Source organism: Thermobia domestica, chromosome 9 (genome assembly GCF_964235325.1).
Source record: "Thermobia domestica chromosome 9, izTheDome1.hap1.1, whole genome shotgun sequence".
In the NCBI taxonomy this organism is placed as follows: domain Eukaryota; kingdom Metazoa; phylum Arthropoda; class Insecta; order Zygentoma; family Lepismatidae; genus Thermobia; species Thermobia domestica.
The window spans coordinates 280,240,413-280,267,303 of NC_137462.1; the positions used below are offsets into that span (position 1 = coordinate 280,240,413).

Consider the following 26,891-nt stretch of genomic DNA (forward strand, 5'->3'; position numbering starts at 1 on the left):
ATGAAGCTAAAGATAACGTGGATACATTCCATATAATACCAACCGTTTTATATATGACCTTGATAAATGAGCCACTCCCACCTCTTTCCCTTATAACACTTTCTTCTTACCTTCTAGGTCAAAAATTAAAACAAACAAACAAAAACAAGAATAACAACTGAAACGCGTGTTTAATTATGTTAAATGAAAAGTCTAAATATGAAATGTCATGTGTCGACGCGATTCCGAGATATGAGCATCTTAATGTAATAATTACAATCACCATCCTCATCCTTTCTAGGTCAAATATCAAGAAATGTAGGAAACACATTTAATTATTTTTAATGAAACTTTGAATATCAAATTTCATGTCGTTAACCCTAAGAGATTTTAAGATATGCGCTTATTATTATGGTAACTACAAACCTTATCCTCCTCCCCTTCCCCATCCCCTTCCGTGTTGAATTTTGAAGAAAATCTTTCACTCTTTACGTTAATCAAACGTGGAATCGAGATTTTTCACGTGGAAGTCTTGTACAATACTCACTACTCCAACAATTACTCTACCCAAGTTTTGCTTAACAAGTGGTGTGGTGTTTTTCTGAGAAAGATAACACGAATAGTGCTGCAGATCAATGAAGTGTTTATTTAGAATGTCCTGGTAATTTCCAAATTTCAAGTTTCTGGCTTAAGCATTGTAGCTTACACGTTGATAAATCAATTAGTTTGTCAGCCAATCAGAATATGGTTCAAAAGCTAGGTGTTGCACTTGTGATATCAATAGTTCTGAATAGCTCTGTGAAAGATTTTTTTTTATATTTTATTTTATACATAGCATTACCCAAAATCACTTTGAGAAGATTTCTTATACCATAACAATTCTGTGTGAATTTAATGCCGAAATGGAGCGATAATTCTATTAGCTAGATGTATGTAATTATGCTATTGTATATTATATAGTGTTATTTGTGGTTATTATAATGAGTATATAGCTACATAAAATAACAAATTCAATTATATATATTCATAGTAATTGAAATCCTGTGTAATATCAATTTTATGAAGTTACTCAAAAAATAAGCTGGACTAATGCGAATATGAGTTAATGTGTTATTAATAATTGAATTTTCTATAGTTGCAGTTCCCGATGGAGAACGAAGAGGAGATTCGTCTTCGTACGAAACAACTGGATGCATTGAAGACTGCGTTGAGGACCCAGCCGCATAGTTTTGTTCTACGCTTCATAGAACTGAATGGCCTGCCCAGTTTGCTTAATTTCCTTTCCGGTATGGATTATCACACGGCACAGAGCTCTATTCACACTTCCCTCATTGGATGTGTAAAAGCACTTATGAATAATTCCGTAAGTAATTATTTCTTCTAAAACTAATGATCCAGAATGAGAAAATTAGCTACTCTTTATATTTACACTATCGGTCAAATATCAGTTTTATAGTGTCAGTTAGTAGATATGGATACCGAATTAAACAAATTTTCATACTTTTGTTTTGATAGAATTTAGTTGAGTTGAACTGGTGGAACGTGTTCCAAAATTAATAATAAATGATTCGGTTTTAAAATTAACAATTAAATTGTTTGCTTGAGATATTCTAAAAAGGTATGTAAATTTCGTGCAAAATTACTTTGGTAGTAAAATTTCCAGTATAATTTTGATTGTTTCATCTGTACTAAATTAAAGTTTCTTTTCCTAAATTTCTATTACCTTTTTCTTTTAATTTCATTTGAGTTTGTTACAAATATTTTCTTCTTGTGTGTTTTTGTATTTTTTATTACGCATATACGTATTTTTTTTTACTATGGAAGTTTTATTTATTGTAATTTGACAACAATACATTTGATTTTTTTTCTTTGTAATGACAAGAATTATCGTACAATAATCGATTTTGGTATAATTTTGTTATATTGTGAAAGATAGAAAAAAGGTAGAAAAACACAGAAAGTAAAAGAAAAAGATAAAAAAAATGGCGGGTAGAAAAGGCAGAAGGAAAAATAATGTTGAGAAAAACAGCAAATTGGCTCTGCGCAGTTAGTTATAAAAGGAAAACCCCTTGTAATAATTCACCAGAAGATAATGTACCTAAAACGGAAGCCAAATTGCCTCGTTGAACTGCTATGTTGATAAGTTGTATAAGCCCGATTGTATTCGATATTATATTCGTTATTATATGTATTCGATATTTGTATTTAAAAAAAAAAAAAAAGTGAATAAAATTGTACTTTAATTTTTGGAGAAAAGTGATTATTAATCTAGTATTGATTGCAGTTTGGCTTCGTGATGTCTTCTAAGGTCACGTAATGGTGGTGTTAGAATGAAAATTGAGAATTAAGAGGGTAGTGATGGATTTGAAATTGAACATTCCTTTTCAGGAGCGAGACTATGTGAGATGTGGATCTACATCTTTGTGGAATGTCAGCCACATTAGTTCCAATCGGGAATCAAACCCAAGTCCCTCGCATAAAAGACGAGGGTGCTAACCGTTCAAGAGAGATCAAGAGCTTACAGGAGAAAGATAGATGAGTGCGATTCTCTGAAAAGATAATGACGTTAACATCCTATTTCTTTCTGGGTGGAGGAATTTGAAATAATCCGAGGGAAAGATTTTGAACTACTCACGCACGCGGAAGATGTGATCCTAATGTATTGTCGATATGGATTGTGGTTCAGTGACAGGCAGATCAGGGAGTGGGGATGGTTAGTCTCCTTCACGAGTAGTCTATAATAAATGGATTGGATAATTGCTGTAGGGTTTCTGGCAGGTAGTCGAATTAATTCTGTCCACTTCGGTCGAACCCTTATCTATGGATTTGATGTTCAGATGGAGTCTGAAAGCAACGTCCAGCTTGCGTTTCATCATCGTCATTGATATTCTGCCATTATTGGCAGGCCACTTGCAGCAACTGAGAAGGTTCCATCTACCACGATCTTTAACTAATCTTTTTGTCTTCACGTACGATTCTTCCGTTTTGATACCGTCCATCAATTGTAGCCTTCTATGCTCCCTTCCTCTCTTTCCCGCCACCATACCTTTTAGCACGTCTCTTATGGTGTAGTTCCATCTCAGTCAACATTTCGACTAGTTTCTCTTCCTCTTTTTCAGTTTCATCTAAGATTGTCCTTTTCTACCCCACTATCCTAACATCTTCTCATTGCTTTCCTTTCAACCCACCTAATTCTGTTCATCCTTCTCCCAGCCACATTTCGAAGGCTTGAATTTGACTGTTATTTAGGGTGTTCTTGAAAGAAAATCGGAAAATAGGTGTAATTTGAGGGGAGATAAAAAGACATGTATATTTCCAGGAATAGTTGTTAGGAAGGAGGTAGGGAAGTTCTGTGAGATGGGTAGGGAGAATTTCTGTGTGCAAAAATGGATTTCTGTATGATGGGGTCAGTTTTAAAAATATAATAATGTTAAAGCATAATATAAAATAGATCAAACAAGAATAACAACAGTAAAAAGCGGTAACTAACATTTAAGTACATAATTTATGAAGAATTCCAGTAAAATATATACTTTTAAAGATGACTAAGTAATTTCTACAACAAAGTAATTCATTTATCCTGCTGGAGTAGTTACTATTATTTCTATAGATTAAATAAGCTGGTATAAATAAATTATCTTACAATATTTAGAAAGTTTGTATTTTCTTTTTCAGAATGGTCGTGCCCACGTTCTTGCCCATCCAACTGGAATCAACACAATAGCCCAAAGCCTAAGTACAGAGAACATAAAGACGAAAATTGCAGTTCTTGAAATATTAGGAGCAGTTTGTTTAGTACCAGGTGGCCATAGAAAAGTTCTTGAAGCCATGCTTCATTATCAAAAGTATGCTAGTGAAAGAACTCGCTTTCAGGTATGTATGAGTCGAATCTTGTTTTATATGTTTAATTCTAGGCTGCGTAAAATTAATGAGAAAGTATTCTTTTAAACCTGATTTTGTGATCGTCCATTTGCGGTTATTAATCATCTTTAGTTTAGAGACATAAATGTGGTTATTTCAACTGTAGATTTCTGTTCTAGTAGACATGTTTCAACTCATTTCCAAGAGGGGAAAATAATTTAACAACCCATACCAAACAGCGAATAGTTCGTTGAGACAGTTTTTACTTCTCAATTGTAATGTTTACTTCTTTCCAGGACTCCTTTCGTAACTTAGAATTCTTTCGTTCTTTTTTTGAAATGAAGTTTTAACGGATTGATAACTACGAGGGTGATTCAGAAAGTAATGCATTTAAGGAGATACCTTTATTTGTGTTTGACAGAAAGCACTGATACAGGTATCAGTGGAAAGCTTGCAATATCAGCTACAAAAATGCCATCATTTTTCAACACAGTTCCCATTACGGGCAACACACTTGCGCCAAAGCAAAACTAGGTTTTTCATGCCATCGGCGAAGAATTGTGGTGGCTGCTGGCCGAACCATTGCCGAACTGATGCTTCCACCTCAGTGTCACAATTGTAGCATTGCCCCTTAAGGTTATCCTTAAGCGTGGGGAAGAGCCAAAAGTCGCAGGGCGCAAGATTCGAACTATAGGCAGGATGAGGCAGAATGTCAACAAAACTTTGCCAGCAGATGGACAACTTTGAATTTTTTGGCGGAGGGGAGAATGTGTGTCGATACTCCATCAACTGGCGCTTCGTTTCTGGGTCGTAATGCTATATCCACGACTTGTTGTCGGCGATGAATGTTCCTAGACCCAACCTTCCGCAGTGAGAAATTCAATGACAGCCCGCTGTTTGAACCAGACGTCACCACTCGATGCTATGGATTGCTCCATTAGTCTGGAACGAGAAGAGATAGGAAGGTGAAATAAGTGGCATTCTATAGCTTAAACATCAGTGCATTAATGGTAAACAGTTCAGAATGTTTGCAGTACTATTGGCCAAGTAGTGGGCTTGGAAGAATTACTTTCTGAATCATCAATGTACAAAGAATAATTAAATAAATTCCAAAAAGTTACAGTGGTTGAAGATGATTGATAATAGTATGATAAGTGAGATTATTATTGTATTAGGCAGCCGCGTCTTCATCTTAAATAGTAACTATAACTAATTTTCCATGTCAAGTAGATAAGCTAGGGGAAACCAATACGTTTGTTTGAGTGTATTGTATTTAAAGCTAGCCTCGAAAATTTAGAGGCTAATTAAAATTAAAGTAAAACCGAATTTTCCTTTGTCCAACCCAAGATACCCTGTTTATAGCTGTTTCAAAACAGCCACAAAATATAACAATGGTCTGCATCATAAAATACCACAGAAGATAGAAACTGAACTAGGTTCAGTGTATTATTTTCAAGACGAAACAAAACAAAACAAAACAAACAAACAAACAAACAAAAAAAAACCTTGATATCTCATGTTTATTCCCTAATACATGATCCATCTTTTGTTCTCGGTTAAAAAGACGAAAGATAAAACTCGACGAAAATTTAAAAATAAAACGTTTCATTCGGTAGTTGATTGCAATTGTTTAACGTCTCTTTTAACAGCGAGACCATATGAAATGTGGCCCTATAGCTTAACGTGGGGTCCAAACCATATAGTTTCTACTTGGAATCGAACCCAGGTCTTCAGTGCCTAGAGCACGTACACTAGCCATGTAGCCACGAGGAAGCTCATCTTTTCACTCGAGTATCCTTCCAAGGTCAAGTAGTTAACGCGTGTGGATCTCGGTTTCGGTTCTCGTTTGGAGCACTTACCTTGGATACAAACACAGCTAGTAATTCGGATTCCACTGTAAACAGTATTTTCCGTTTCTTTTAGCTTAAATGCTGAAAACGAACATTAAACTCTAAGCAGTCAATTTTTCGCTACAATTTTTTTTTTTTTTTTTTAAATAAGCAAGTCTGTGCTTTTAATATATTTTATATGTTAAAAAAGTTTTTACTGTATTGAAAGTTTTGAAATACGCAAACTTTAGAAAATTGCTGGCAAAATTGAAGTTAGTTTGTGTCACTTAAGAAAAACCAAAGCAATTTAAGTATGTTGTACTATTGTTATTAATTTTGCATAGTACTAAGTCAAATTCTACTGTGCCGGATCTGACAATTATGACATTAGCTAAAAATAGACCTGTAGTTTTAATATTATGTAAAGTATACTTATCCTAATAAAATAGATAGATTAAAGATAACTTGTGTTCGTAAACCCATATGCATATTTATTTTCGGTTCAGGTTGTTCAAAAAGTTATCAACCTTATGGGAAAATATTTCTTATTTCGTTCATAGGTCACTGTCTGTTCAAAAAATATAATAAACACGTGACTACGTGATATGGCACACGGGACTTCAATTGTCTATGAATTTGAAGGCAACCCCTCCAGCATATGTGGGTTGTCGCGCGAGAATTTCGGACATTAATGTATCCATTGAGATGGAACCATATCTCATCGGTCCAGTACCAATCACCGAGTTCCTTTCCTTCTGGTGTTACACATTCCATGAACCAACAATAATAGTAGTTTTGGATACCCATATCTTCAGCAGCAGTTGCTGGACCGCTCAAATTTTATAGAGAAACAATTTCAGACACTTGCGGAAGGCCGTGTGTGTACTGCCAATGGAGACCTCCGACTGACTCGAAAGATGTCGCATTGATATTTTTGATTCAGATGAGCGATATGCAAGCAACATGTGTTCTGTTCTTCGGTTAACAACCTTACTCAGCCGCTTCTTGGCGCATCCACTACATTACTAGTCTCCTGGAACATATTATACAGCCATTTGATGAAGTATTTATTTGGATCATGTGTTGCGTACTTCTCTATGTAGGATTTTCGGGTTAAAGCATAACCGCTGGTGCAGTTATACTGTTGCAATGAATATACACTGTTGTAACGTATAGCCCGTGACTTCTCAGTTATTCAGCACGTACAATGAAACTAAAACGATTCATGAGATTTCCCCATTAAGTTCCATAACGTTTTGAACACACATGTTATCATCCCGTCATTTCGAACAAACATCCTAATAATTAAGTTATCACATAATATATAAAATTTTTATCGTGTATAATAAATATGTTTGTTAGAGTTTTTGATAGTGATGAATTTGTAAAACATACCTACCAGTGATTGATTTCTCTCGTTCTCTTATCTTAATTATGGAAAACGTGTTACACAATCCAGCGACTTAAACGATTTTGGAAAATACATGAAATAGGGTATATCTAAATACACATAATAGCTTCACTTATTCTATAACTTGATTCAATATTACTTTATTGACACTTAATTTGTGTAAATTAAGCCAATACTGATTATACTATTCTGCTTTGATTTCAGAGTATTGTCAATGACCTCGACCGGAGCACAGGCGTATATAGGGATGAAGTGAACTTAAAGACTGCCATAATGTCTTTCATTAATGCCGTCCTCAACTATGGACCAGGTCAAGAAAATTTAGAATTTCGATTACATCTGCGATACGAATTCCTGATGCTTGGTATTCAACCCATCATAGATAAACTGCGGCGCCACGAAAACGAAACCCTTGACAGGTGAGTAATTTAGAAAGCTGTTTTAAGAATTTTACACAATTCGCTTTTATCATTCTTGGTGAGTGATGTGGATGAATTTCATTCACCTGAAAAGAATTAACTACTCGTCATTCGTGTGCTCTGTTTTAGGACCTTTAATTTTCATTCTTATGATAAATGATCTACCATTAAATATTGAAGCTGATTCTATCATGTACACTGATGATACAACTTTTCTGAATGTAGCTAATAATTTGACTGACCTAGACGAGCAAGGTAGGGTTACACTGGTGCAAGCCAAAGAATGGTTTGGAAACAATGGTTTTCTATTTAAAAAAAATGAAGCTAAACAAATAATATTTACACTTAAAGATTACACTAACATTAGTATGGACAACATAAAATTTCTTTGGCATTATGTTAGAGTAAGTTGACCTAGGAACCACATATACAACATGTGTATCGTAAATTATCAAGAACGATATATTTGTTGCGATCCTTAAGAACTACAGTGCCAAATAATTGTCTACGAACTGGATATTTTGCATTTTCCAAAGTATAATTACGTATGGTTTAATATTTTGGCGTGACAGCAGTTATATAAATGATGTGTTACTATTACAAAAGAAGACTGTTAGAATAATTAATGGTGTGTCCTTCAATGAACATTGTAAGACATTATTTGTAGAACTAAAGATAATGACTGTAATAAATCTTTACATTTATTTAGTATTGAATTACACCATCCTTTCCCAACCGTTTACACACTGCGGTCCCCTTTAGAGTCTACAATACATGTGAAGGACCCTTTACAATATATATGATTAGTATTTATATTTCTTACCCATGTTAGTATATATATATATATATATATATATATATATATATATATATATGTGTGTGTGTGTGTGTGTGTGTGTTGTTATTGCTGGTATAAAATTTATGAATATGTTACCAACTTATATACATTATTTGCCTATTGATAAATTTATAGCTAAGGTGTATAAAGGACTTTTTATAATATTAATGAATTTTTAAAGCGCAGAAATTATTTGTCCACTGGTGATATCTTTGAATGTGAAATTTATTGTAATACATATGTACACTCATGTCCAAAATTATTGTCGCATGTCTATAAATTTGTTGTTGTAGGAATATAATTTGATAACGAACTCGCCCGGTATTTCTTATAATGTTAGTATGTGTATAATCGGCAAACATTTCTGTGGCAAATTTCATGGTAAAAGAGCAGTAAATAAGAACAATAAAGCGAAAATAAAACTTCCTTGTCCATTGAGCAACATTTTGTTTTACTCATTCCAATTTTCGTATTTATAATTCTTTTCCTATGAAACTTACCACAAATATACATTTCCCGATTATACACATAATATCAGTATTAAAAGTACCCTAAAAAATCATTATCAAATTATATTCTTACAAGAAGACAGTTATAGACATGCGACAATAATTTTGGACATGAGTGCACAATACTTTGACGTTGTCCATTGCCTAATCATAGGCTTAACGACAATAAAAGTATTCTATTCTAATAATATGGTTCAAGTTCTTGCAGAGTTTTTCTAATATATTAAGATAAGTGGATAGAACATACTTAAATACAAATAAACGGAAGTACGCCGAATTACAAGTAAAAATATTCCTAAAGCAGAGTCCAATAGGTTGTAGTTATTTTCGACTTGCTATATTACTTGAAATTAGACCTGTTAATAATTAAGTCATTGGCACACTTCGTATATTTCGCGTAAGCATCTATAATTGGAATATAGTTCCTGTCCAGATTTACACATGGATTTTTAATTTCTTTGTTCTTTCATTATTACTATTGAATTTACTTAAAACTTGGTTTTCTTTGTATCATGATATTTCTTATCTTTTAAATGTTGTGAAGTTGTTCATTTACACTCCTGAAACGTTTCTTAATTCTAGTAGAGATATTTTATTTCTTTTTGTGATACCTATATCCATCTTCTCATATGAATACAATATATGATATAGCCTAATACTTTGTAAATTGTCTGTAAAGTAACTTTTAGTCGGTGAAACGTTTCTTAATGAAAATTTAATTTTATTTTTCTATTGCTTCTATAAACACAGATCTTGAATTAACATTTACAACATATGCCATGTACCATCTTTAAATACATTTGTCCAAAAGAACAAAAATATATATTTCATATCCAACCTATTTTTTATCAGTTAACTACATTTTGTATCTGCTGCTTCTTCTTGAATAACTCGGCATGTGCATAAAATTAAACTAGTTTCGCCAATAACTAACTTTTTGCTTTCAACACTTAATCTTCCTTCCTAAAATACTGTTGCACTTAAACCATATGTATTAAATATTATTATCTATTTGTTTAGAGTGTAAATAACCTTCGTATGGTGTTTATTTGATCAATGGAGTGTTTTTCCTTCTGATCACACTTAAATAACTGATAGAAGCTTAAAAGAATTTTAGATATTTTTGTATACCAGATTCACATTAACAAACTTCTTGTACGCTTTCAAATTAAACCTATGTAGTTTTCTTGAGTTTGAAAGGTTTCCGGTTGTATTTATACGGCCTAAAATATAACCAGTTTCTTGTAAAAGATCGAAACTAAATTTCAAAATCACCACACTATTTACAACATAACCAAGACGCCATGTTTTGTTCATATCGTTGTATGTAGAGTGTAAATTCAGGAAAACTACTCTACACGACACTACTCTACTCTTCAAAAGACACACAGTTTCAACAGACCTCTTTTAAAACTAACTTAACATCGTTCATAGAGTTCTGCAGAGACCGAAACAAATGATAGTCTGACAGTGCCACGTCTAGGGTATACCATAAGTCCATTAAAACCTTCCAGCGAGATTTTTTCAATTGCTGACGGAAGCATCTTGAACATCGACATTTTCAAAATGAAAGCGACTGAAGTATCTTTCGACTGTTGCTTTTCATAACCTGTCTTACCCATAAACAGCACAAATTTCTTAGCATAAACAGCCTGCGCAGGATTTGCGACTTTATTGAAATAAAATTGTAAAGTCTAACTCAGTTCTGCAGAAAGTTCACTCAGTTTTACGGCGCAATACCTTACGACTGATTATAAGAGTTCCAACACTTACTACGACTGATTATAAGAGTTCCAACACTTACTACGACTGATTATAAGAGTTCCAACACTTACTACGACTGATTATAAGAGTTCCAACACTGCAAGTCTACTATCATAGCTTCAACTGTTAGCTGTGGAATGACGTTAGGTATGACCCGCTGCGGCTCGTATACTCTCCTATTTGGGACACTAACCATCTTGTGCGCAGAAGAATCAATACTTTTTTTTAGACTATTTGAAATATGCTCGATATTTCTTGAGTAATATCGTACTAGTAACTAAATTTGAGTTAATTAACATTGCAAGCAGAATACTATTTACTTAACAGCTACAACATGAAATAATTAAACAGGTTATGATTTATGCCTTGTAAATTGATTGGGTTGTTTCGAATTTAATGTACCGTTCCAGTATTGAGTATGTATGAGGCGTGGACCTACAGCTTAACGTGGAGTCCGAACCACATGAGCTCCTACTGAGAATCGAACTCTGATCTCTCACTAGTGATTCGTAAGAGAAATTGCTAACAAAATATTTGCTGATTGATAAATATTGACTATCACATAAAAACATGCAAAATGAAGATAAATAAGAAGAAAACCAAAGTGATAAATTGCACAAGAGCAGGACAGGAAGGGGCAAACGTATGGCTAGAGGGAGAGAAAATCGAAGACGTTATGACGTTTCTCTATTTAGGAAGTCGAATATCCTCGGACTGAAGAAGTGAAAAAGATAAGTTCCAGAATATCGCAGGCTAAACAAGCATTCAATATGAAAAGAAGACTGCTAACATCAAGAAATGTGTCGCTGGATGTTCGAAAACGATTTATCAAGACTAGCATCGAGCGTGGCGCTTTACGGATCAGAGAAGTGAACACTGAGAAAAGCTGAAATATCCAAGCTGGAAGCATTTGAAATGTGGTGTTGGCGCAGAATGCTGCGCATATCATGGACCGAAAGGAAAAGCAATGAAGACTTATTAAAGAAAGCTAATGAAGGACGACAGATCATGAAGATAATAAGAAAAAGAAGAAACAGCATGCTTGGCCATCTTATTCGGCATTCTGATTGGATCACCATGTTGATAGAGGGAAAGGCAGAAGGAAAACCAGGAAGAGGAAGACTAAGGATAGAATATCTAGATGCAGTTACGAAGAAGAGACCTTATCAAAGTATAAAACAACTCTCTCAAGGGAGAGAAAAATTTTAAAATTTCCATGTTGCCCACCAATCTATGGTTGAAGTAAGTAAGAAGTTATATATTAACTAGAAATTGCTTTTAAGTGACGATGTGAAAGCCACATTTATATATATTAGTTTATTTATGAAGTTAAGCTTGAATAGTAATTAAATAAATTGAAACACATTAATTTTCTAATTTATTTTTTCTTTTTCTTTAAGGCATTTGGATTTTTTCGAAATGGTACGAAATGAAGATGAAAAAGAGCTTTCGAGGAAATTCGAAAAGGTAAACTTTCCTGATAGTTGTATTTGATTTTCGCGTTCTGTGTTTGTAGTGACAACATACAATTCGTGTTGTCTGCCAGGAGAAAGAGAGAGTAGCGGAGATATTGGCGGAGAGTAGTGTGATTATTATTAACGTGAAACTACGGTTAGATGGTCAGATTTTTAAAATTTGTTCTTTTTATATTATTGGTTTAGATGATACTTTTTTTTCTTGTGCAAAAGTAGCAAAGTGTTCGTGTAGATGCATTATTTAGACATAGGTTATGTAAAAAGTAATTAAAGAAACTATGTGGGTGACAACTGAATGTTGCATTGCATAGATGTATGTAATAACTGGAGAGGCGATACAGAGCATAGCGTCGCTTCGCTTTCAAAATTGGAAAAGGGCAACATTCAAAATTTTATACGAGAGAAAAAATGAATGCATTGTTTTGTTAGTTGATAAAAAAAAAAAAAAAAAAAAAAAAGCTTTTGCACGCGCATTGTTACAATTTTAACAAGATCAGTTATGTGTCTTTGAGAACACTTAGCGAAAAATGATACGAGCAATTTGATCGGAACATCACGTGGTGGGTTTTGTTTTATGATGTAATTACTCTTTAAATGAACGATATTGCATAAAGGCCTTTGTAGGAATATACTCTAGACCTAACAGTAAAAATCGCATTTTGAGCAGGAACTGCACATAGCTGTTTTTGAAGGCGCAGATTTATCTAGTTTATCTTCTAAGATATTTGGTTTCTTTGAAATTTGAAATTTCTCTTCGTTTTGCCTATGTAACTCTCGTGGCAAGTAGTCTTTCCTTCGCAAATATCCGATTTTTCGTTACGATCTGTGTAATAACTCTTAAACTGGGTAATGTTCTTTCCTTTTCTTAACATAGGCAAAACGAAAAGAAATTTGGAAGTCAGTCAAGGAGCATATCTGAGATGGAAAAGCGGAAACCCCGGTATCAGGTTTATCGAAACATGTAAAATAAACACAACTCAAGGTAAAAAACTCAGAAATTGTATTGAGTGTTAGAAATAGAGAGACTATTTTTTGAAAATTTATTTATTCCTGAAAAAAAAAAAAAAAGAAAACTAAATTAAATTTGGACAAGGGATGGTTAAGTGATGAATGGGACGCGGTAATTACAAAATTCACGTAGCATTGGCAAAGCAATGAAAATAATAGCACGAGCTGGCAACCTTCCAAGAGAAGAAAAGAGTACACAAATCGACTCCTCATATTGCAGGTTATATCATCACCATTTCAAGATTACCGGCGTACTTAACAACGTGTTTTCCAACACTGCTCGTTCCTTGGTAAGTCCGTTCCATTTTATTCCTTGATCTTCTTCTTCTTGTTTTTAACCTCCGTGATCAAGACTTCAGGGTAGAGTCGAAAGCTCGGAACTATAAAGAATATTTAGGAATTACAGAAGTCTGTGAGTAGAATGATAGAATTCTTGAGCGTGGAGTTACATTGTCTAAAATAACCCACTTTTATCACTATTCACTGAAGTAACATAATGATAATTAAAAGCGAAATTAATGTATCTACAACATACCTTCATTCTCTTAATTCGTAAGACTCAAATAAAACTCCCTTCAATTGTTAACACGCAGTTCCTAAATGGAAAAAGAATTTTAATGTTTTATTTATTTTAGGAACACATCGACACCAAGAGTGCCACTGCCATGTTTGACTTATTAAGAAGAAAACTTAGCCACACAGCTGCCTATCCCCATTTATTGGGTCTACTTCAACATTGCCTATTACTGCCATGTAAGTATATTTGGTTGTCAAAAAACCAATGATTTTGTACGATCGAGAATAAAAAATAAATTTTCAATTAACACTTATTTATTAGGTACTGTTAATAGATATATAACCAATTCAACGAATAATTTTATAATATAATACGAATGTCAAATAACTAATAATGTATACAGGGCCGGCCGTAGGCAATTTGCTGCCTTGTGCAATGGCATAATTTGCCGCCCCACTTTCTCCAGAAAAAACAAATCTTAAAAGCCACGATTTTAAGTATGCTACCCGCTTCATGAACAACGAAGAGGAGGGAAAGACACTCGCACTCAGAAAGGCCTTAGATAGTACAAATACAATCTCGCTGAGTCTATTTTCCTTTATTTGAATAATAATTTATTAGGTTAGTGAAAGATAAAGCAAACACACCTGCAGAGGAAAGATGACAATCCTTTGTATAGAATTCAATAGTGAGATTCAATCTCAATATATCAGTTTGCAATTCCAGTGCAACTAGCTTTATCTTTATTTCTTAATCTTCCTTCTATATCTGATAAAAAAAATTTTAAAAAATGTGACAAAGACAAGACTAATTTTCATATCAAAACTGTAATAACTAACTAAATGGAACAGGTGTTACTACTGTTCGAGAACTGAATTCTTGTATTTGACAATAGTTAAGCAATTCATGCTAGGATTTGTTTGACCATTTGCTTTAGCACTGTCCATGTGACCTTAAACTAATGTGATCTAGAGATGATTTATAAATGTAGTATTCAAATAGGTCAGCTTAGTAAATTTAACTACCATCATCATGAAGTCTTTTTCCAACAAGAAATATTTATTTTAAATAATATAGTTATGACAGATTTTGTCGCCCCGCGCAAGTGCACGTGTTGCATATATTGTAGAACCGGCCCTGAATGTAAATAACACAGTAACAGGAACAGTTTTTTATATTATTTTATATATAAAATTCCATTAACATTATTTACTGTTTCAGAAAACTAAAACCAGCAGTTCTTCGAAGAGACCACTATAGAGTGTGATGGAATGATTTTTTCCCTCGTTCTAGCAATTATTAGTGGTATTTCACAAAAGGAAGAAAGAAATCACAATAGACAAAAAAACATGTTGTTTAGTAGGCCATATAATCTTCTTTTATTCAGAATTCCTAACCAACCTAAATATAAGACACGCAGAAATTTCTCAATTTCTTTATATGAGAAGGGATAACCAGGGAAAATATCAACATTTGGAAATAAAATTCATACAATTCCGTGGATTCACTTGCAGTACTTTTTTTTTTCTTTTGTCTCCATTGGGTTTTGTTGCATTTCATGTAATGTTTTATTCTTAGCCAAATCCCATACTAATCCTTTTAAAAGTATCTGTTTTCTTTATTATTCTATTTTTGATGATGTCAGTTTGTCAGTTGATCTATATTGGGAATCATGTTTTCAGAATCCACGGAATTGATAGTACAGTATTTCTTTTAATCATTGAAGCTCAAATGTAAATTTCTCTGTTTTAAACAGTGTTTCTACTTCTTGGTTGAAAAAACAATACTTCAATATAGTTTCATATTTTTAAGTGCTTTTTGAATTGGTTCAACAGCATTCGATGAGACTTGCTGACGAAAGTACTTTGTCTTATAATAAAAATTTATATCAAACTATCCATTTGCGTGTATAATGCATCTTAAAGTGGAATCTTTTTTGTACTGGAACCTTTGAACCAGCAGTTGATGTTGAGTTATTAATAATATATATATATTCACTTTCATTTTAAATATATTTATTCCAAACTTATCTTAAATTGTAAGACTTAGTTGATACATTTAATTTTTATTAATTTTATTGTATAATATAATAATTTATTAATATTGCTGTTACAGTAGATTATGGTTCCCATCCACAACATTGGCTTCTGTTTGATCGAGTTGTACAGCAGATCGTTCTGCAAAGTGAAAATGGGGAAAATCCTGATGTTTCTCCTCTTAAGATAAATGTGAAGGAGCTTGTCCATTTGTAAGTCATCTTTCTTTTTACTCTTTTTTTTTCTAAAAAGTATTTTTATGTTGCTTCATTGCTTGAATAATAATAAAAGAAAAAGTATTATAAGCTGCTAAATTAAAAAAAAAGAAAAAAAAGAAAGAAAGAAAGAAAGAAAGAAAGAAAGAAATTGCAATATATAGGAATTTACGTAACTTCCATATTCATATGATCATATGCATTCTGCCACTATTGACAGGTCACTGAGAATCTGAACTGAGAATCTTCCATGCTAGACGGTCTTCCGCTAATCTCTTCGTCTTCACGTACGACTTTTCTGTTTTGATATCGTTCATTAATTGTAGTCTCCTTCTCCCCTCCCTCTTTTCCTGCCACCATACCTTCTAGAACGTCTCTCATATACAATTCCTTCTTAGGCAATGTCCCAATCAATTTCTCTACCTCTTCTTAATAACATCTATAATTGTTTTTTTTTTTCTGTTCTCCACATCATATTTAACACCCTCTCATTAGTTTTCTACTTGATCAGCTGATTCTCTCCATTCTTCTCCACACCTACATCTCGCGAAAACTTCCCGTCATTTTTCATCATTCTTGCGTAATATGTCCATGTTTCTGACCCATACAGTACTATACTGCACACGAAGCATTTTATGGGTCTTTTTCTCAACTCTTTATTCAAGGTCCCACAAAATAGCATTTTCTTAATCCTAAGGGCTTCTCTCGCCATTTCTATCGTTGCTTTTATTTCACGTTCACATTTCATATCATTGCTAATAATACTGCCCAGGTATCGAAAACTAGTTACCTATTCTATTTTCTCTCCTCCGTCTTCTATATTTGATACTGAATGTTTCGTTCTAATCACCATGGCTTTTGTCTTTCTAACATTTATTTTCATCCCATATTCTTTACAGCCCTTTCTCAAGTTTTCTAACATCTTATTGATTTTCTCTTCAGATTCTACAACAAGCACCATAACATCTGCAAATTTATAACAAATTCAGTTTAAATAGACTAAACTACTACTTCAGCTATTAGTTTCTCTTCAGACTCAGTTTGTTACATTTTTTATTACCGTTTATAGTACAATTAGTATGCAACATATCAGCTTTTCCATTTTCTACAGATAATGTGGAATATGTCAAAACATGTAAAGAAAATTTATTGTTATCAAAAAAGTTAGTACAATATAATACAATATGAAGTACAATCAATGTATACATAGATAATAAGTACTGCAAATATGTAATAAGCGTATTTTCATGTTTTTTTTCCTTGAGAAGGGAGAACTGCGGTTCAGTGATTATACGAAGGGGAGTCAAAAAGATCCCGAAATTTTGTTGTAGCTCTCTCTTACCACAATATAAGTTCACAATTATTTAATCGCCTTCAAAGTAGATATCTTCGGAACATAACCAGTTGCCTCACCGCTCCTGCGATTGCCAAAAACACTGACAAAAGTCCTCTTTTTTGGTATCTTCCGAAATTGAGCCGTCTCTTCTATGGTGTTGAAACGTGTACTGTTGAGGTTCATTTTTAACTTTGGGAAAAGTCAAACATCCGATGATGCTAAACTATTTTTAAGGCTATCAAAGTCTTTGAAGCAGTTTTTCTCGAATTCGCACGTGAACTTAATATTTGCTGTATTGCTCGATTTGAGAAATTGCGCCAACTGATCGCCACACACTGCTCCGTTCAACTATACCAGGGGTGCCCACAAAGGGGGGTTATGACGCAAACTGCGTCATTGAAATATTTCTATAAATTGAGGGGGTTAAAAATCTATATAAATATGTTTGAGAGGGTGTAAAAATTAATCGAAAAGATTTTTTTTCATGGAAGAACACCTACGAATAGACAATTGAGGGGGGTGCGTCATGGACATGAGGGGGTGGGCACCACTGACTATACTACTTGTACACTACTTGTTATGATCTGTTCACATATGTCATATTAATAGTTAGGCAACCTAAGGACTGCAGTGTACAAGAGTGCGTCGCAAATGACAAAACTAGAACATTTTGACTGCTCCTCGTACTTCCTTCGCACCCGTTCGAGTAACATCATGCTCATGAATTTTATCGTCTCAGAGTTTGTTTCCTCGTCTTCATTCCATCAATGCTTGTGTTGCCATCCATTTGCATTTATTATCCGTCTTCTCTAGTCTTCAAGAAATAGCCACGGGACGTGGATTTCTTTATTTTTCTTTTCTTCTCTGAAAGTAAAAGGCCTGTGCAAGTTGAAAATAAGATCGCTAAAATGTTGTTACGTATGATTGACCCTTTATTGTATTGTATTGTATTGTATTGTATTTTATTGTATTTATTTCGTCCTTTTTCCATACATTTAGCACTGTATTACAATGCATATGAAGTGGACACGTCATTTATATATGCATACAAAAGTAAAACAAACAATAATAGTGAAAATTACACACACTAGGTTAATAATTAAGCCTTACTTCTTACATCTCATTACATTGTACATTTTACATGACATCATTGTTAAAAATAAACTTAGAGTAAGCAATTATTACTTGCCGTGTACTTAGAAATCCTCAAACAAATATCTAATGCTAAAATCAAGTAATTACACTGATTTACTGTACATCTTGTATCATTTCTATTCACTTAGCAGTTCATGTATTCCTCTACCGAGTAAAAGCAATGTTGTAATAAATATTTCTGGAGTTCTTTTTTAAATTTAGCAACAGAGTCCTGAGTTTTTATTTCTTTCGGAAGTTTATTGTAAAGCATGATACTCGCGTATTTACACCCTTTATTCTATCAGGCATTGTTTCTATATTGTTAAACTAAACACAACAACACACTGAGCAAGGCTACGTGATAACAATATATAAAAACACAATCACGTATCAGTTTCAACACAATAGCTGTCTTCAGCAGTTATTGTGTTGAAACTTACGTAATTATGTTTTTTATACGGGGTGTTTGAAAACAGCATCCACAACGTTCGAGAAATGATTCCTGACACCAGGATAAAACAAAAATATAGACCAACCTGGGTGCAGAAATCCTTCATTTCGGAGCCGAAAAAATGAAATATAAAGGTCCGTAGCTCCAATACTATGGGATCTATCGTAGTCGGGTCAGAACTTCACTTAGGAACTAATATGTGCGCAATCCAAAAATCCATGTTTCAGAATCCTAAGGTATTCACGCAACAATTTATATAGAGGGAGTTTGGCTACGGGCATATAATTTGAAGTACTCACCAACTACCTCTATAAAAATTGTGACAGGAGCTCTCTCGTGGCTAAGCGGTTAGCGTATGCGCCTGTAGCATGGAAGACCGGGTTCGATTCCCGGAGGGAGCTCATGTGGTTCGGATTCCACGTTAATCAGTAGGTCCACGTTTCATATAGCCTTGCTGCTGAAAGGGACGTTAAACTCAAAATTGTGGCTAAGTTCCTAAGTGAAGTCTTGACCGGACTACGGTAGGTCCCATAGTATTGGAACTGTGCACATTTTAAGTTTATTTTTTCATGTTTTCGGTAGCCTATAACAACTCCGAAATAACGGATTTCTGCACTCAGATTGGTCTATACTTTTGTCTTATCTTGGTGTCAGGAATCATCTCCCGAACGTTGTCGGTATTATATTTGAAACACCCTGTATATTATGACATAGCCTTGCTTATTGTGTTGTTGTGCTTAGTATGACATTCAAACTCAGGTAAATGTTTCCGTTTCTAAATTGCATAATCAGGCTTATTATCTTCACAAAACGTGAAAAGAGCTTAGTCAGAAAATACTTTTAAACTCATCATTTTGATATTACTTTATCTGTTTAAGCTTCAACTTTCAATGCCGTAATCTTATCCACTTAAATTTTCTACCATTCCTATCGTATACGGTTTAGCTACAAGTTGTTTGAACATCAGACATACCTAACAGAAAATTGATTACTGCACTCTGGAAATTGCCTAGTAATGAGTGACACCACTTCCGGCTTGAATAACCGCCTGAATCCTGTTTAGAAACTATCTCACGAGGTGTTGCAGGTACATTCATTGTCAAAAGTCTGAGCACATTACTGATTTTTGAGAGTTTTCCAAATAAAAGATATTGTGTCTATACGAAAGCCGTGTTTATTGGTTTTGATTTGTAAAATAAACAACGTTGTTCATACAAGGATACAAAAAACCATGAGGCACATTATTGAGGAAAAGTGCTTTGCAGTAAACAGATAAATAACGAAGAGACAACTAACGTCACGCTTTGTCTGGTGATACATAGTTTTAACGACATCTAGTAGTGTTTGTATGAACCCTTATCACTAGCTCTCTCTTTATAAAACAAACAGTTGTGTGTGTGTGTGTGTGTATGCTATTCAAAATTATTTAAAGTTGGGCGCGAAGTGTTGCATGCGATCGTGCTGCTCTCACTAGCGTGAATTAATATATTAGGGTAAAGAACTTGCAAGTGCTGTAAAATACGGATGGAAAACTGTGTGCTAAGTGTCAAATCACATGCTTAAGTTATTTTGAGAGGACAGGGCTGGGACAGGATTCCGTGCGAAAAATCATTCAGTGGTCGCAGATATCAACCGGGGTAATGCGTCGTATTCTTGAAACACAACCGGTTTACATAAACTGGTGTAAATATGACACGGAAACAGTGGTAGTCCAGAAATAATAACTTCTCGTAAGACCAAGTTCATTAGAACTTAATGCAATTAGAATAGACGTCTAACCGCTTCGTAAGAGCCGTTCTCAATTGCTAGCAGGTAGGACGGTGGTATGAAACCTGCAAATTTATGGTCTTGGTGGAGGGCAGTTGCAGCAAAGAAACCACTCCATCCAGCAGGAAATATTGCAAAAAGATACTAGTATTGTGCCATAATATAAATACTGGACCGATGAATCATAGAACAGGGTACTCTGCATCGTCGAATCGAAATTTCAGCTTTTCGGCTCCTAACGCCAGATGTTTGTGTGTCGTTCTTGTGAAAAGCGTTTTCATTCTAATGTGTAATACCTATAGTAAAACACAGAAAAGGTAGTGTCACTGTGTGGAGATGTTTTATAGACAATCAAGTTGGTGATTTAGTTCAAATCAACAGAATAATGGAGAAAAACATGTATCAAAACATATAAAAGAGCCACGCAATTCCATTAGGAACGCGGATTTTGGATCCAAACTTATATTACAACAGGATAACGATTATAAACATTCTTCCAAGTTATGTAGTAACTATCTTTGAAACAAAGAACAGGCTCACGTTATCACAAAAATGGAATAGCCGCCAGTCTCGGGATTTGTCACTAATCGAGCTCTTCTGGGATGAACTTCATATGACAGTCAGTGAACACATGTCAACGAATACTGAAGATCTCTGAAAGGTTTTTAAAAATTTTTGGAATCACATGGCTTCACAGAAGTTGGATATATTGATCAAATAAATGCATGGGATTTGTAAAACTCTTATCAAGGCTACGGATCGGCACTTCGATGAACACAAACTTCCTCAATAGATTTGCCTCAATGAAAACAGGATAGTGTATTTTCGTTTCCTTATGTGATCAATAGTGTGCTTAGATTTTTGGCAATGATTGTATGTCAGTTCAATGTGATTCTACTTGCTCATCAGTAGATTTCATAATCCTAGCAAAGTAAGGGGATATATTTTCCGTCTTTTCACTCCTGCTCCAAAAAGTCCCACAGATTTTCAGTTTAAGCATGGGTGTTTGCAGGTCACACTAGGAGCGACAAAGTGATAAATATTTTTCAAACCATGTACAAATTCTTTGAGTCCTATAGAAACAATAGTTATGAATTTGAATGATAAGAGTGTCCACTTCATATTCACTAAGATGATGGACAAATAGCTACTTCCAACGCTTTGAATCATTAGAATAGGACAGAGACGAGACTCGTTGTTTCCAGTCCACTGCAGTCCAATATGTGCTCATCAGCCCATTGAAGACATGGAGCATTTTGCCTGGTACTTGACTTTGTCTGTTGCATGAAGTTCCCTTTGCAGCTCTCTTTTGGAGATTGGAAATTGGTTGAAATTTACACGTATTCATAGACTGCAGTAGTTCTTCTTAGGTTTAAAATATTTTCCTTAGCTAGGCGTGAAACTTGTAGTTTGTTCCTCTGAGTTAGGATCTTTCTGCGATCACAGTTCTGGCGCTATTTCTGGTAGGTCATTCCTTATAGACATGTTGGTTAGTCCCTCTTTAATACACCAATAAACCTTTATGTAACTTCATGTACTGTTTGCCCATGAGCACGCGCAAACACAATGGCACCTTGGTGTCTCCCTGTTATCTTTGCTTCAATGATTCTTGACGAGCTGTTTCCATACATATGACTGTCACACTTATTCCAATTAACTGCATAATCATGCGTCAGCGGTAATGAATCATTTAGCCACTGAATTAATCAGCACACTCATCTTCATCGATTCAACCATATTCATGCTGACTACTGATGCTAAAAATCAACATTACTTTTAGTTTCTATAAAGTTCTTAAAGCTTTAAAGTCACTGCTGTTCGGAGTTTTGTTTCTGAAAATCTCTTAGATGACTCTTGGAGAAAAACAGTATGGTATTTACAAATTTGAAATGTTCATACTCACTATACAAATTATTTCATGCTTATGCAACTATATATTTGGAATTAATAAACTCTTTATAATCGGTAGCAATTTGAAAACACCTTCTATATACTTCAGTATGATAGTTTCTTGCCTTAGTAGCGCATATAGGACAAAGATCTCTTTACATATTCCTAATTCATTTCTGTATTATTCCATATAACATTTCTATATTACTTCTGTTTGTAATTTTGTTAGATTAGGTGGTAGAGCAGCCTAACCTCGCCTCATGAATAAAGGCATTTTCAATTCAATTCAATTCAATTCAATTACATTACATTTTTAATTAATTACACAGAATTTAAGTGATTATATTGTTTTTTTTTAGCATTTAGTTGAATTTTATTTAGATTTATTCCATTTTTTTCGATAGATTACTATCTTAATATTGCTTTACTTAAAGGTTAGCAAAAGAAGAGGAACTCGTAGCAGCCAGAAGCAAAGCAGAAGAGCTGGAAAAAGAAAATACGGAAATTGCTACAAAACTAGCCAGGAAAGAACAAGAACTAGACCGTAGAACTCAAGAGAAGGTAACTATTCTGTTTTGCCTTATATACAGGATCTGACAAAAGTTTTAGGACAGTCGAGTAAAATAAAAAGTACGCGATAAACAGGAATCAAAAATTCCTACACATGTTAAAGGCGATGGGGGAAATGTCATCGACTATACCACGTTTCCAATGGGCATCTTAAAATCTACCATCTTGGATTTAACTTCAAAATATCAGGGAAATTGGTGTGGCACTTCATCTAGCTCAGAAATTCATATCTGTGGTTGCTTTCTGTCTAGCACTTCCAACAGTTTGAGATTCTTAACGGCTTTTCTGTTATTTTTGTTTCAGGTATACTAACTAAAGATAGTCCTGACAAAAGCTGAACTCGTAGAGATAGTTTTGACGTCGAATGAATGTAGTGTAAGAGTAATCGCACATGATTTCAATTATCATTTTGAAAGAAATCTCATCTTACCCAAAATAATGATTTGATTTGATTTTGGGTTTAGCGTCTCTTTCAGCAGCGAGGCTATGTGAGACCTGGACCTACAGCTTAACTTGGAATCCACATGAGCTTCAGCCAGGAACCGAACCCTGGTTTCCCACGCGAAAGGCGTGTATGCTAATTACTTAACCACGAAAAAACTCTCATCCATAAGTGTTTCTACCCTAATTCAGGGATACAGGAGCTGTTAAAGACAGGCCCCGGAGATATGAACCTAAAACAATTACGGACGAAGTGACAACATTATTAGTGTTAGCGTCCATTTACAAAAGTTTTTCTTCAGTCAAATGCTGCAATAATTGCAACTTCTACGGGTTCTATTTGTTTGTTTTTAAGATTCTTCTCACAGAGGAACAACTCACGCCACTTTCTATGGACACACACTGTGTGCTTTCTTTATGGCTTTTCTCAGTAGACAGCAATACAACTTTTTTTGTTGCTTCGTTCATAGTTGTTTTAGGTCTGCCCCTGTCTTGAAAAGTTCCTGTATCCCTGAATTTGGATAGGAGGGTAGCAGCTGTTTTGTTTAAGGTAGAATTCATTTCAGGGCGATGGTTGAAATTATCTATGATGACTCGATGATGACTTTGATAACTTAATTTTAGAACAATCTCTAAGTGTTTTGCTTTCGTGGGGATTCTAATTAGTGTACATGAAATCAAAAATAAAGGAATTACCATTAAAATCTCAAGAACCGTTAGAGCTGGACAGAAAAGAAGTACAGATACGAATTTCTGAGTAGATTCTAGTGTTAACTGACGTGTCATACACACCCCTACCCGTTTAAAATTTTGAATTTGAATCCAAGATAGTGGATTTCAAGATGGTCGCGGAAAACGCGGTATGGTTGTGATATTTTTCCCCTCGTCTATAATATGTGTAGCTACATTTCATTCTTGTTTATCGTGTATTTTTTAAAATTTTATTTGACTTTCCGACTTTTGGCTTACCCGATACATCGAAGTGGAGATTATTATTAGGGCTACACAAGTGGGGTTTATAATATTGTAATGTTAGTACGTCTGTACGTTACCTTACACGATAACTCTTGAATGGAAGCAAAATTTTGAATTTTTTTTTCACAACAGATAGTTAGAGCAATTATCTCGGTTGACTTCGTTAACGGAATGAATCCGTTGGTACCGTAACGGTGACTTACATCTACCCGTCATTGCACACGATTATTCTTAAACGAAATCAAATTATTTATTTATTATTTAATTATTTTTTGTATTACAGAGCTATAGCGATTAATTCGGCCGAGTTCACGAGTGCAGGCAATCCGTTAACATGGCGGGTAACGGTGATTTTAACGGTAGTCATCCATATCCCATTTTCTATTACTGAAACAACGGTAGTTGGCAACAAACGTCCCTCAGCGGTTGACATTTACTGGACGAAATTGAAACTTCTAGTACTTGATTCCTTTTACAATTTAACTTATTAGGATCACACAAGTGTGAAACTTCTAGTACTTGATTCCTTTTACAATTTAACTTATTAGGATCACACAAGTGTGATTTACAAAGTGTAATGTTAGTACGACCGTACGTACGTTACTGCATAGGGTAACTCTTGAACGGAAGTGAATTTTAAATTCTTTTTGAGCAATAGATACCTAGAGTGGTTTTCTAGGCCAATCCGTTAATACCTTAAGGGGTGTTAATGGTAACGGTTACTTATATCCGTCTGTTATTCGATAGGATAACTCTTGAACAAAAGCGAATTTTGGAACAAGTGTTTTTTGCAGATAGCTAGAGCGATTCGTAATGATGATTTATGTCCGTCCGTTACTCCATATGGTAACTTTTTACGAAAGCTAATTTTGCAATAGATAAGTAGAGCAATTATCACATCCAAATTCGTTAATGTGGAGTCAGTCTCTTCACAGTAATGGTGACTTTAACCATAGCTCTCCACATCCCATTTTCAACTATTGAAACAAAGGTAATAGAAGTTGCACATCTCGCCAGTAGATGGCAAGACACATTCTTCAGGGGTTGACATCTACCGGACGAAATTGAAACTTCTAGTCTTAATCCGTTTTACAGTCTACCAAAGTTTATTATTTAATGTTTTTTTATTATTTATTTATTTACATGTATTTTTTAAAATTATTCTGATTTTATCAAGATTGGTACTGTATTATTGTCAATTTCATAAAATCACTAAGAATTACGCTTGATTCTATGAGTAATATCAATTTAAATTTTAATCATATTCACTTGTTAGTTTAAAATTTACTAGAAATAATCATTTTTCTTTCAGGTAACTGTAATTCCTGAAAACATGTTACACTTCTTAGCTTTCGGTTCTTCCGTGGAAAATTGTCATAAGGTTAAGAACATAAGAAATAATATTAAATAGATCAAGAAAGTAAAAGAACAGACTTAGGATCGACCAGTGGTAAGAAACACCTTGCCACACTTCTGGTCACTTATCTGAAGGTGGAGCAGCACATTGTAACACGGTGGGCTATTTATGTATTCTTTTGTTTTGTACTGGAAGGTTGCCAGATCATATTAGTTTTTTTTTTTTTTTTTTTTTTTTTAATGCCAATATTATTTGTATTTTTCAAATATCGCCTCCCATTCCTTACTCAATCAAAACTTGTCTCAATTCACTTTGGATTTCTTTAGCAAGTGAACAGTTTTTCGAAAATAAGTCTCTCAATTTCATTTTTGGTCCCAAATAAAATTATTGAATAATCACTATTGTACTGTATTTCTTTCAAATGTTTCGACAATCCTGAAAACGGCTTTAGCGTCTCTAAGATGTTCTTTGCCCCATTTTTTTGTGATACCTATATAATCATCTTGGCAACTGAATTATACTTTATAAACTTCTGAATTGAGTGTTTTTAAGGTTTTGGAGGATTTTAATGCAGTAGGAAACCATATCGTGTATAAATCTTATTAAATGAAGTTGCCAATCTAGGATATATATATAATATAGGTAGGCTGACCCACTTATTATCAGTGGGGAGCTCCTCCGTGGCTAAGCGGTTAGCGTACCCGCCTTTGACGTGGGAGACACGGGTTAGATTCCCGGTGGGAGTTCATGTGGTTCGGATTCCACGTTAATGAGTAGGTCTAAGTCTCATATAGCCTCGCTCCTGAACGGGACGTTAAACTCAAAATCAAATCAACTCAACTCAATGTCAGTGATTTTTGTCTTCAGGACTGTCGGAACATCTGAAAGAAACGCAACATATTTGAAGAATTTTATTAAGGGCTAAAAATAAAATTGAGAGATTTGTGTTCGAAAAATCGTTTATTCGCTAAAGAAATCCAAAGTTGAACTTAGATAAAGATTGGTTAAGTAAGGAATGGAAGGCGGTAATTGAGAAATATAAACAACGTTAGCATAGAAATAAAACACTAATATAAGCTAGCAACCTTTCAGTACAAAACAAAGGAATA

The 26,891-nt window shown here is 34.2% G+C and overlaps 1 protein-coding gene across 6 annotated transcripts in view; it reads left to right on the forward strand.

The window, feature by feature from the left end:
* DAAM (disheveled-associated activator of morphogenesis-like protein) overlaps positions 1-26,891 on the forward strand; it is a 254,175-nt gene that overhangs the window by 188,573 nt on the left and 38,711 nt on the right. For 5 of the 6 annotated variants that reach the window (XM_081726067.1, XM_081726068.1, XM_081726069.1 and 2 more), the window contains 7 exons: positions 1,115-1,342; positions 3,655-3,852; positions 7,285-7,499; positions 12,011-12,077; positions 13,729-13,846; positions 15,726-15,858; positions 22,874-23,000. In XM_081726067.1, the coding sequence (XP_081582193.1) occupies positions 1,115-1,342; positions 3,655-3,852; positions 7,285-7,499; positions 12,011-12,077; positions 13,729-13,846; positions 15,726-15,858; positions 22,874-23,000 (1,086 nt within the window). The remainder of the gene's footprint in view (positions 1-1,114; positions 1,343-3,654; positions 3,853-7,284; positions 7,500-12,010; positions 12,078-13,728; positions 13,847-15,725; positions 15,859-22,873; positions 23,001-26,891) is intronic. The other variant, XM_081726066.1, reaches the window with a different exon arrangement.